This window comes from Ramularia collo-cygni (assembly GCF_900074925.1).
Source record: "Ramularia collo-cygni strain URUG2 genome assembly, contig: RCC_scaffold06, whole genome shotgun sequence".
Taxonomy (NCBI): Eukaryota; Fungi; Ascomycota; class Dothideomycetes; order Mycosphaerellales; family Mycosphaerellaceae; genus Ramularia; species Ramularia collo-cygni.
The window spans coordinates 1,460,035-1,472,078 of record NW_019716260.1 but is presented as its reverse complement, the minus strand read 5'-3'; the positions used below and the strand labels follow the sequence as shown (position 1 = coordinate 1,472,078).

Sequence of the window (12,044 nt, the reverse complement as noted above, 5' to 3'; positions counted from 1 at the left end):
AGCCTCATCAATGGCATCGCAGCACCATTTCACCGATCGTCTCCGCGCTCGGCTCAACGACAGTAATGCACAGAACCTTGAGCTGCAGGCGCTGTTGGCGCAGAGAGATGATGCTCTTGCGGCTTGCAACGCACGTCTACAGACCGCCATCTCCACGTCAACCATGCCGGGCGATCCTCATCCCCTCCTCCAAAACGAGCTCCGCATAGCCAAGGAGGCTGCCTCCGCCGCGGAGAATCAACTGAGCCAGACATGCGTCATCTACAACAAGGAGCAGCTCGAGTGGAAGCAAAGTGTTGAGAAGCTGCAGCAGGAGGTGGCGGTGCGGGACGCGGTGCTTAGCGATGCCAATTACTGCCTTGCGAAGGAAGTCAAACGCACTGCCACCGTCGAAGCGTTGGAGGCTGAATTGACTAAATCTCAAGCTGAGCTGAAGAGGATCAAACAGTACGCGGCGGGAATACAAAAGCAGTTTGAGGCGGAGAAGAAGGAGAATTCCAAGTTGAGGCAGTTTCCTGCTACTGCAGCCGGCAAAAATCGCACGGATGTAGACCAGGATGATGAAGAGGTGATCGATGAGTAGGTTTCTAGCATCTACCATTTCGATCCAAAAGCTGACTATGGCAGAGCGACACGCGTGAAGCAGGAGAGAATCGGGGCCAATCGCCGCCCGCAAACTTCCAGCGCTCAAGCAGCGGAGCGAACGTCCTACCGACATTCCTCTACTTGGTCGCACGCATCTGATGCTCCCAGTCTGCCGTATCATCCTCTTCGAAAACACATGACCGAGCCACGCCATTCAGAGACTTCGCGCCAGCCTAGACTTCGCACCAAGCAACGCAAGCGCAAGCGATTCGATCTCGAGGACGAAGATGGCGACTATGATGATCTGGAAATCGACATGGATGACTCCGGCGGCCGATTAGCGCGCAAGCAATCCAAGACTCTCGTGAGAGATAGGGAGATCGAGCACGTGAAGCAAACCTGCGACTTCAAGGCCATCCTCATGTACGACGAAGATGGTGATAAGATGTACCTCGATTCCAAGAAAGATCTTTCCGATGTCTGCCCCGAGCTATGGGAACGGATTCAAAATCAGCACGAGGCCTGGGAGCAGGCTTGTGGCGAGGAATGGCGTTACGACCTCGAGAGCAAATACACGGTCTCTGCTCTGGCCAAGTACGGAGCTAAACCGCCTTGCGTCACTACGAAGTTGCTGAAAATCAGCAATGGAAAGGTGATTTGGCGGGAGGGATGTGAGGGCAAGTACGCTTGCCGTGGCTGCGTGCAGGAGAAGAGGCCATGCTTTACCTGGGATGGCGAGGAGCTATACTTGCTACCACTGCACAAGGACGACAGAACATATCCGGAGGAGGCCGGCTTCGAGATCCGGACTTGGTTAGACATTCAGTAGTGGCGACACTTCGACGGAAGCGAGATTGTAGCAGGTCTTGAGGTGAGTGAAAGTCGCGGAGTCCAGGATTCTAAGAGGATGGAGCCTCGTTGCGCGCATGGCTTGTATATGCTTTCGAGGCTAAGTTGGCTCGATCYATGTTTTGGGCGCCGCAACAGATCATCGTCCAGGACGCTGTTTGCCCTTCATGTCACGATTGCTTTTGCTTAACATTATACTCCATTTCCACAGTCCCTGATTGTCTGTTTTTCTAAGATATATCTCGTGACGTGCTTACGCACATTCATTCGCATTCACGCCATGCATCTACTGTCTGGTGACCGCCTTGTGGTTCATGGTTTCAAAAAGCTTTTTTTGGACCACGTTCTGCGTTCCCTTTCCATTCACATACTTTTTCCAGCCCCACTTTTATTCATGATTTTTTTCCAATTGCTGCGCCCCGAACTTCTTACAGTCCTCATCCACCTCCGCACAACCAATTCTCACTAAACCACAATCTCTACTACCTCTCCAACTTCAACCAACTCAACATTCAGCATACCAACACACTCAATCATGGCGAACACGACACATGTAGAGGTTGCCAAGAAGCTCCTGGTGAATGCAAACGCGCGCATATTCGACCTCGAGTGCCGCCTTGCCGAGCAAGAAAATGTCGCGGACGATCTCAAGAATGAGCTGAGCCAGCTGAAGAGAACAGCACCTCAGCAGAAGAAGCAGAAGCGCAAGCACAGCGCCTTGGAGTCCGAGCATGAGAGTGTCACCGATGATCCCTTCTCCGACTATAACGAACTCTCCCCAGGCGCGCACCATTCCGGTCTCTCCGAGAGATATCACGAAACCCGCGCGAAGAGACCAAGACACTCCTCCAACATCGAGCGGTCTCTACGCCAACAACTAGCCCACTCTGAGCTTCAACTCTCGTGGCAGATCGAAGAGACGAATATTGCAAAGAGACGTCTACACCTTGCCTTGACTGCTCCTCCCGCAACAACATCCGAGACATCCGCTGGAAGCCCACCACAGAGCCCACAGTACGATTCCTCCGCCACGCTCTCGTCAGAGCGCTATACTCCCTTCTCGCCCACGGGTCATGGTCCACGCAGCATGTCCCCGGAGTTCTATCCCACATCTCCGCCATACGGCACCCAATCCCCAGACTACGACGCGGAGAACGGTGCACGCAGCATGACGCCATGGTTTTCTCCTACCTCTCCGCCATACGGCACTCAATCTCCAGAATACGACGCCGACAACGGTTCGCGCAGCATGTCCCCGGAGTTCTTTCCCACMTCTCCACCATACGGCGTCCAATCCCCAGAATACGACGCCGACAACGATTCACGCAGCATGACCCCGGAGTTCTCTCCCACCTCTCCGCCATATGGCTCGCTATCACCAGACTACGACGCCGAGAACGGTGCACGCAGCCCGACTCCAGAATTCTCTCCCACCTCCCCACCATACGGCACTCAATCCCCAGAATAYGACGCCGAGAACGGTGCACGCAGCATGACCCCGGAGTTCTCTCCCACCTCTCCGCCCTATGGCTCGCTATCACCAGACTACGACGCGTAAGACGCCCTGGTCCTCACTACACAAAGACGGCCAAATTCGCCGCACACGCCATCATACTCGCCCGCAGAAGACGGCAGCCTCGCCGTCTGATAGGCCAGCCTGCCCACAGAACAACCCTGACAATTGGAGTTATACACCTTTATCGCCTCTTCAAGCTGCTCTACATGGCAATATCGAGGATATATACAACCAGATCTCAACGCAGTATTGCCCGAGCTGGTTACAGTATGATTCGCTCTCGCCACAAAATCGTCCGTACTCGCCAAGATGCCTCGAGCCAGACTCTCCAGGGTACCGTCCCATGAGTCTGGGAATGGCTCCTGGAAGCCCGTCTTAGTTGTCTGGCGGTCTGGACTACGAAGGAGAGGGCGCTGTGGGAGATGGCGAGGGTCACGCAGGCAGATTCGATTCTGAAGACTTTTGGGTGATTTTTGGACGAGCAATACAAATGTTTTTGTTCACGCAGCAGATCTTACGCAGCCTTGTGGCATGGCCATGACAACTCGACGTCTCCGGATTCTCGAGCGTCGACCATGCTGGCGCGGAGGATTGCAATAGCATGATGGGCATACGGCGTACAGAGAGAGTTTTTGCATGGGTCTCATTAGCATCTTTGTCATTAGCAGTAGTTATAGGTTCTTCAAATTATAAWGTTCATTATCATAACAGCAGGGTCCAGGCTCCTCGTTGAGCGACACGAAGTCTACAACTTCTAAAGTAATTCCAAACACGTTTATCTGACGGCCATTTCCATCTCTCAATTCATCCCACTCATCTTGACATCGCGTGCCTGAAAGGCAGCTTTGATAGCAGTCGGAAGCTGCTGCATGGTCTGCTCTCCTTCGTTCCGCACTTGCTGAGCATCATCGGCTTTTCCGCATCGCACAAGGGTATCAGCATACATGCGGTCCGCTACAGCAGTCCAGAGCTTATCTTTAGACTTTTTCGCGAGAGATCGGCCAGCCTTTGCTGACTTTTCCGCCTGTTCGCCGACAATGTTGGTGAAGAACAAGTTGGTCATGATATTCATCACGACGCAGAGAAGTTGGTTGTTGAGTGTGATCTTGGCTCCGTGGACTGCGGATTGCAGGTATTGCTTCGTCTTGATGATCATGCCGTCTACGGATATCTGTTGTGATGATGTCGCTTTGAGGATGTTGAAGGCTGCCTCCATGGCTTTGCTGCCGTACTCGTTCCCGTTGCTATTGGTATGAGTCGTGCAATGTGGCTCGAGTTGAGCAAGCAGTCGGTCCGCTGCCTCGGCGGTCTCTCGCGACGTACGCATCACGAGAATGCTGTTGAGGCCTGCAAGTACCTTGAGTGAGTTCACATTACTGGTGGGTGATCTCCAATCGACCGCCGAGTCGAAAGACAGTTCAGGAGCGCGATACAGCTGGAGAGCAGTGGCGAGCTCTCCCAAACCATGCTTGCACACTGCTTCCAGATAGGTAAGGAGAGTTGTAGTCGCCTCATCCGGTGTCGTTCCCCAGTTGGCAATGTCCCTTCGGATGGCGGCAATGCCGTWCAACCCACTGTCCCATGCTGATCGCCCGCAAAAGGCAAAGACAAGGTATAGCCGCATGGTGATCAGCATCGATGACTGCTGACTCGCCTGCGTAGAAGCAGATATCACAGATTGCCGCGTCGGTGGGGTTGACTGCTTGCTCAGCTTCACACCTTCGCTGAGGAACTGCTCAGCCTTGAGTTCATTTGTCGCATTGTGGTGCATGGCGGCGAGACCGCTCAAAAGGAAACCCGTGGCATAGACCTGTGTCTGATTCAACCACGTAAAGTTGAGAGCACATTCTCCATTACCTAGCACTCTAAATATGCCGTATGAATCTGCCTCGATGTCGGGCGACGCTTGCCCCAGTGGCATACTCCAGTTGTGCTCATTCCTCCAAGCTGCGTCACGCGATGCCGTGTCGAGATTGCTATGCATCACCTGCATTTTGGCAGCCGCCTGCTCAGGATGAACTTGCCCCAGGCTACAAGCAAGATTCAGACAATCTAGCAGCGCTCTGATCTGAGGAAGCTTATTCATCTCCGGTGATAGTTGGTGTGTCCTTGCAGCAGCGAGATCCCTCTGTGCCAAGTCGACGCTGTCTGGCGACCGCGATCGTAGGTTGATGATGGCCGACAGAGTAGACGCCACGATCTGCACTGAAATGTTGTGGTGACGAGTGGCGGTATCGGTTACCGCGCTGAGATGCTTCGCCAGAATCGCAGTCTCGCCGGGGCTGCTTGGAACCTGCAAGCCGAATGACACTCGCAAGAAGCGAAAGGCATACACCCAATGGGTTGAATTCAGCTTTTCTGCTTCCACCACGAGTTTTTCAACAGCCTTCATGGCGGCTTTCGTCTTGCCGCCCTTGAACCATACTCTGGCAAGCAGATGCTGCATGGCGTACTTGAGATCGGGCAGGCGGAACCGCTCGCAAGAAGTGATACCCTTGCTGAGGCATTCTTCTGCCTCGAGATCGTTGTCAGTCTCCTCAAAAAACAGGCTTGCCAATCTCAGCCGTACGCGAGCTTCCCTCCGAGCGTCAGATATGCGATAGTGCTTGAGAACAGTTTCCAGACAAGCCATTCCAGTCGCGAGAAGACTGTGATAAAGATCGAGTTGTTCTTCGTCAACTTCGGCAGTCGACAAAGCCGCACTCATACTGTATGCTGCACTGATGTACTCATCCGAAAGACCTAGCAAAGCGGCTTGATTGTCGATGGTATTCAGATTCGCAGACGTGGGTGGAATTTGAGACGACGCTAACTCGGTGAGTGGTGAAGATACCGGCAAAGCTGCCTTTGGCCGCTGCACACTCGCTGGCCGGGATGGTTGCGGTCTYGCTACGGATGGATGGTCAACAGGAACAACATGACCCTCGTTGGATCTCCTTCGCTTCGGAGTTGGCGCCATTGAATATTCGTCCGTTCTTTGAGGCACCCTTTGTGGTGGAATCTGGACCTGGGCTACTCTACGCTGCACGTCATGTGGGTTCACGGTAGCAGCATGCAAAGACAGTTGCTRCGGGCGTTGACGGTGGTCTTGCGGTGCGGGCCTTGATGCTCCCGACGATGCCGGCCTTGGCTGGGATGGAGTACGTTGTGGTTGGCGCTGCGCTTGCTGCTGGGCCGGAAGACGAGAGTTGTTCACCATGGATGCTGCGTTAGTATGCGTTGCTGCGAACTGCGGCCAGTCCGAGTTGGGCAAGGGTTGCCTAGCAAGCTGCGGATGTAAGTTCTGGGGTACATGAGCAGATGGCCGGCGTTGCTGTGGCTGCTGCTGTTGATATCCTTGGTGCAGCTGCGGAGCTTGCCGGTGCGATTGTGGTGGGTTTTGCCAGTTTTGCAAAGGATCCGGGGAATACTGAACTGATGGAGGGAAGCGGTTTTGAGGTGTCGACGGCGATTGATACGGCTGTTGCTGGTATTGGACTGGCGGCGATGGAGATTGATAGAACGTCGGCTGATTTTGGTCGTATGGTGTGGAGTATTGCACATTGGACTGCAAGTATCCGTTTTGACTTTGATGCTGATGCTGATGCTGCTGCTGTTGCTGCCCGGCTACCGGTTGATTTCTTGTATACGGCGGTTGCTGCCCATTCTGCTGTTGCTGGTACAGGTGGGGTGGCAAGGCATAATTATTACCTTGCGGCGGGTAGTAATTATCCCATCCATAAGGCATGTTGTTAATGGTAAGCACGAACCATTTGGCCCCGTTCCTGCCTCGCCGCTCTTCGCGTGAAGTCGTACTTGAGAGCAGTCGCGCGGCCGCTGACCGTGCACGCGTTCTACAATTAGCGTCGAACTTTCAGCGGGTAGCCCACAAAAACTTCTACTGTAGCGGTCGTCTCCAGCCCGCAGACAATCCTTCGATCAGCAAGGAAAATATCGCAGCCATGGGACCCCCAGGAAAATCAGGCGGTGCAAAGGCGTCAAACAAGAAGCCATCCTCAAAATCCGGGTCGAAGCCCGGCGGCGTATCGAAATCAGGTCCTCCATCAAAATCGAAGAAGCCCAGCGGTCCCAAGCCCACACCCGTCCAGCACAAGCCCAAAACTTCGGATGGCAAGAAGAAGAAACCACCACACATGCGGTATACAGAGAAGGAGCTCAAGGTCCCCAAACTGAATGGAATTGTTCCTGCTGGCGTGTCGAAGCCACCAAATGCCAAAAAGGGCAAAAATTTCGTCGACGACAAGGAAAGCATGAACATGATCCTTGCCATGGTCATGGCGGAGAAGGAGGGTAATATCGAGAGCAAGATGATGCGTGCCCGACAGATGGAAGAGGTGCGTGAGGCACGGAGGATTGAGGCAGAGAAGCGGACGCAGAGTAAGAAGGAGAGCCTGGAGGACAGGAAGCAGAACATCAAAGATGACAGCAAGAAGCGGAGGAGATCAGACAGCGAAGTGAAGAAGCCAAAAGAGGATCCACAAGACGGAGGTGCCTCGAAAAAGGCGAAATTGCGGAAGCGTGTCAGTTTCGGATGAGGCGTGTTGCCGTCTGATCTAGTAGTCCGCATTTTGTCTGTCTAGAGGACGCTGGAGACCCATCTCCTCGATTTTTATCTATCCGGACGCTACGAAGTGTCATGGATGGACACCTCCGCCGACGTTCTACATTTTATCTATCGACAGGACGCTGGAGACGCATCCCCTCATGTTTCAACGCTCGGACGATACGCTCTCCTCCGCATCGGATCTATCTTGAACGGCGACTCGAGCCCCCCGTGGAAAGTCTTTGTCTCAACAGGCGCTTCAACCTGACTGAAATCGACATCACGTGCCATGGCATTCAGGAACCCAGCAGCCTACGACCAATCAGCCAGATAACATACGGTGGACGACATATGGACTCTTCTTACCGGTTTGACATTCCATCTACCACCACCCAATTCGAACCAGCCCAGGTGTCCGCCGCCGCTGGTGGTGCAAGCTACGACGTACGGGGTCTGTTTGAACTCCTCGTACGGCACTGCTTCGTTAAAAGCGATGGGATCGTCTGCAGCATGGATCACCAGCATGGGAATGCGGACGTTCAATACGCTGTCAGCACTGCTGGCATCTCTATAATATTGCCCCTCTGTAGCATAACCCCAGGTCCTGCACTGGACGTAACGGTCGAAATCCTGCAGATATTTGAGTCCATGTATACCCTCCCAAGTGATCAACTTGTTCTTTGTGACCTGTTCGTGGTGCGTCTCAAACAGAGCGAGCATGTGTTTGCCCATGGTCTTACTGTAGATCTCACGGCCAATCCAGGTGCGCTGCAGGGCGGTGTTGCTGACTTCGAGCTTCCATGGGCTACTCACAACCACAGCTGCGGACAAAAGGCAGTCAGAACCTTCCTCGCCAATGTACTAGATAAACAACAAGGTCTCAGCAGATAGAACTTGTTTAGATTGTATCGGGTTTTCAACATTACGAACGTTGGTTATGATGTTAGCACCAAGGCTGAACCCAATTCCGAACAGAGGCCTGTTCGGCCAGGTCTTCCTCGCCCACTTCACTGTCTGCCGTATATCCCAGGTGRCCCGAGCGTTGTACAGGATGCTGGTCGTGATCTTTGAGCCTGCACACCCACGGCTGTTGACCACGAGTGCTTCCCATTCGCCACCCGAGATACCACCAGCCTTCTCGCCTTCTGGAGTCTCTTTGACGAGAGGCTCAAGAACATGTCTGAGATACGTCTCGTAAGATCCGCCGCTCAGGCCATGAAGAGTGATTAATAGTGGCTTCGTATCTTCGGATGGTAGAGCCTCAAACTCCTTATCGGTGAAGTAGGTCGTCCGAGGCGGAAGGGAATGGTGGCCAACACCCACGGGGTCCTCTCTCAGGCCTTGATCTTCGGGGCCACCGTCTACCTCGGATTTTCCAGCCGATGGAGGAGTTGCCGTCACGAAATCGACGGTAAAGTGGCCTGCAAAATCCTCGTCCTCGGATTCGAATACTCGACGCTTGTAGTGGATTGGCRGGCCTTCGTACTTCAATGACGTCCACACAGTCTGCATGTGCCCGCCCGAGACGAAAGGATTGAGATTGCAAGGTGGGATTACGTCTTTGCACATCTCAGGCAGAGYACGCTTCGGTCCATTCTTGGTCTGGAGGGTTAGTGGGTTTTCCGAGTGGGTGTATGTAATGGAACACGATCCAGGATACCATGAGAAGGCCATTATGGTGAGAAGACAGGTGGATATATGTGAAAACTACGGCCGGACCAAAATGTGCAGGACGAGATTAGTAGGATGTCAGTGCTGCAACAAGGTCTCAACCTCGGTGTTGGGTAGTGCGTGTGAGAGAAACATGTGACAGGCAGCAGAGGGAAAGGAGGGAGAAGCTTTTCTAATTGTGCCATTGAAAGCCCCGATCGGAAGTAGTGAAGTGAAGCCGCAATAGATCGGCGCCATCGTCACCGAGCTTTGGAGAGGTCCAAGAAACACCTTGGACGGGTCCCTGGCCAAGCTCACGCGACAACCATCTTTGGCCACTTCACAATCGAACTAACAGACACCCGCCACGACGTCCACAATGTCTGGCGATCGACTCTTCCGCCTACAATTCCCAAGACCAGAATGGCTGAACAGCGCAACCACTCGCAGCGCAGGCATCTACCTATCCGGGGCACTAGTATGGCATAACTTCTCACTGCGGCGCAAACACCACAACTAACCCCGGCGCAGTTCAGCATAGCCCTCTTCATCCTCATCGATTCAGCCGTATACAGTAATTCACGGCTGAATGGCGCCGACCTACATATGAACTTCGTCGATTGGATCCCAGGCATCTGCTCCTTCGTAGGGATGATCATAATCAACAGCATCGACAAGAGCCGGCTGACGGGCGACTCGTTCGCGTATTCTGGGGACGGTGTTGCTTGGAAGGCGAGGGTCATTTTGTTCCTGGGCTTTGCTGCTATGGCTGGAGGACTGGCGGGTGGAACGTGTGTAATGGTGCTGAAGTATGTCATCAAGGGCGCTTCGGGGATGACCCTCTGGTTTGGAACATCAAATTTGGTTGCGAATGCGCTGGTAATGTTGAGGTACGTTTTGAGACGGAGAGTGCAGATGTTAGGCAGGCCAAATACTAATGTTGTGAGCAGCTCGGTGGTGCTCTGGATAAGCCAGAACATGGAGGACGATTATGCATACAACCTGGCCCTCTGAGATGGCTCCTGTTTAAGCGGATATGAATAGCGGCTGGATATGCCCGGACGACGCGATGCTAGCTGTATGAGAGTCTTGAAAGAGGTCACATTTACGACTACCTACCCACATCCTCGCAGCCTCGTTCTGGTTACGAGAGAGAGCCCTCAGTCCCGGCAAAATCGCTGTGTTAGCCATTATACATGTATGATATGGAGGCCTTGGAGACATGGCAAGGACAACAGCTCTCGTATGTTCTTTCAATGTTCCCRCGCCTTCGTGGGTGTGGTATGTATGGTATGGTACAGCAGCCTTGCAGGCTCAGAACGGCAGAATTTGTAGCCTGGTATCATTCACACAACGCCCTGCGCCATACGTGCATCGCTGTTCTTTTCCCACTTCGTACAGTATCATACAGCACTCCCAACTCGTTCTGATCATCGTGTCACCGCATGAGATTCTTGGCTTAAACGAGCTTCTTGACGGCATCGACGGCAAATGGAGCTGCGATATTCATCAGTACACACACGTAAATGTGATTTTAGGTCGTGCCTACAGATGTATAGAAGGAAACATGCGCCAACCATGCTGTAAATTGTCTGAGTAGCCACAGCCTCTTGTTGCCTCAATTCGTCCGCAGAAGGGGGTGGTGGTGCTGCGAAGAGTTAGATGGTTCACATGATATGTAGAGATGTACGTACGTCCGCCGAACATCGTGCTTGTCTGTTGAGTGTGTAGRTGGGTGTGGTAAATCAGAAATGGAATGCGAGATTCGAGAAGTCAGCCACTGGCCCGTAAAGCTAGCTCACAAGGCGACAGCTAAACACGCGCATCTATCTTCCATCATCACCTTCAATCGATCAATCACATCACCGCGTTTCCCCGTTTCTTCCACACCCATAGAGACGCCATCACACAACAACGACCTCTCAATTGACCGTCCACCATGTTTCGCAACAATTACGACAACGACTCGGTGACATTGTAAGCTTCCACCTCCGGCAGCTCTGTTCAACGATGGCCGCATGAATGTTTCGCTGACCAGCACAGCTCTCCGCAGGGTCGCATCTTCCAGGTCGAATACGCACAAGAAGCCGTGAAGCAAGGTTCCGTCGTCGTGGGCATTGTCAGCAAGACACACGCCGTGCTCGCCGCCCTGAAGGTATTCCATCTCCATTGCTGGTAAAACTAGCACACATATTGACACTTCTCAGCGCAACGCGGAAGAGCTATCATCCTACCAGCGCAAGATCATCCCAATCGACACGCACTATGGATTGGGCCTCGCCGGCCTTGCATCTGACGCCCGCGTGCTTTCCAACTTCATGAAACAGCAGTCGCTCGCCTCGCGCCTCACCTACGACCGACCCATTCTTCTCTCCGAAATCACATCCCGCATCGGCGACCGTGCGCAGACCAACACTCAACATTACGGTAAGCGGCCGTATGGTGTCGGTCTCCTGATTGCGGGCGTCGATGCGAAGGGTCCTCATCTCTTCGAGTTCCAGCCCAGCGGTGTCACACAGGAGATGGTCGCATGTGGCATTGGTGCACGCTCGCAGATGGCACGCACCTACCTTGAGCGGAATCTGGATGAATTCGAGGGCTCGAGCCGGGAGGAGCTGATCAAGCACGCATTGCGGGCGTTGAAGGACAGCTTAAGCCAGGACAAGGAGTTGACCATCGACAACACAAGCATAGGCATCAGTGGCGTGGACGAGAACTTCAAATTGTACGAAGGACAGGAGATTGCGAGCTGGTTGGAGACAACGTTTGAGAATAAGCCAGAGGGCGGCGAAGGTACCGAGAGCATGGAGGTTGACTCATGATGAGCTGGCACCTGAATGAATGGCACTCTGGCATGGCGAGGCGTTCCGGACTGGTGAAAAGATCAAACAGGGCATGTAT

The 12,044-nt window shown here is 53.4% G+C and overlaps 7 protein-coding genes; 5 read left to right on the top strand and 2 right to left on the bottom strand.

Moving 5' to 3' along the window:
* Positions 1–10: 10 nt before the first annotated feature.
* RCC_04931 (uncharacterized protein) lies at positions 11–1,414 on the top strand (the record flags this gene model as incomplete). XM_023770207.1 has 2 exons in its annotated part: positions 11–579; positions 628–1,414. The coding sequence occupies 2 exons, from the start codon at positions 11–13 to the stop codon at positions 1,412–1,414; spliced, it is 1,356 nt and encodes a 451-aa protein (XP_023625975.1).
* Positions 1,415–1,969: 555 nt separating this feature from the next.
* Positions 1,970–2,992, top strand: RCC_04930 (uncharacterized protein; the record flags this gene model as incomplete). The annotated part of the gene is made up of 1 exon (XM_023770206.1): positions 1,970–2,992. One exon carries the CDS (start codon positions 1,970–1,972, stop codon positions 2,990–2,992), a length of 1,023 nt encoding a protein of 340 aa, XP_023625974.1.
* Positions 2,993–3,749: 757 nt separating this feature from the next.
* Positions 3,750–6,677, bottom strand: RCC_04929 (uncharacterized protein; the record flags this gene model as incomplete). The annotated part of the gene is made up of 1 exon (XM_023770205.1): positions 3,750–6,677. One exon carries the CDS (start codon positions 6,675–6,677, stop codon positions 3,750–3,752), a length of 2,928 nt encoding a protein of 975 aa, XP_023625973.1.
* Positions 6,678–6,891: 214 nt separating this feature from the next.
* Positions 6,892–7,485, top strand: RCC_04928 (related to 60S ribosomal subunit assembly/export protein LOC1; the record flags this gene model as incomplete). Its single annotated transcript, XM_023770204.1, has 1 exon — positions 6,892–7,485. One exon carries the CDS (start codon positions 6,892–6,894, stop codon positions 7,483–7,485), a length of 594 nt encoding a protein of 197 aa, XP_023625972.1.
* Positions 7,486–7,652: 167 nt separating this feature from the next.
* On the bottom strand, positions 7,653–9,167 carry RCC_04927 (related to P.glauca late embryogenesis abundant protein and YBR177c and YPL095c; the record flags this gene model as incomplete). XM_023770203.1 has 3 exons in its annotated part: positions 7,653–7,805; positions 7,860–8,354; positions 8,424–9,167. The coding sequence occupies 3 exons, from the start codon at positions 9,165–9,167 to the stop codon at positions 7,653–7,655; spliced, it is 1,392 nt and encodes a 463-aa protein (XP_023625971.1).
* Positions 9,168–9,522: 355 nt separating this feature from the next.
* Positions 9,523–10,157, top strand: RCC_04926 (probable membrane protein; the record flags this gene model as incomplete). XM_023770202.1 has 3 exons in its annotated part: positions 9,523–9,621; positions 9,675–10,033; positions 10,094–10,157. 3 exons carry the CDS (start codon positions 9,523–9,525, stop codon positions 10,155–10,157), a joined length of 522 nt encoding a protein of 173 aa, XP_023625970.1.
* A 925-nt stretch (positions 10,158–11,082) lies between these two features.
* RCC_04925 (probable proteasome subunit alpha type 1) lies at positions 11,083–11,965 on the top strand (the record flags this gene model as incomplete). XM_023770201.1 has 3 exons in its annotated part: positions 11,083–11,120; positions 11,187–11,298; positions 11,351–11,965. The coding sequence occupies 3 exons, from the start codon at positions 11,083–11,085 to the stop codon at positions 11,963–11,965; spliced, it is 765 nt and encodes a 254-aa protein (XP_023625969.1).
* Positions 11,966–12,044: the final 79 nt, after the last annotated feature.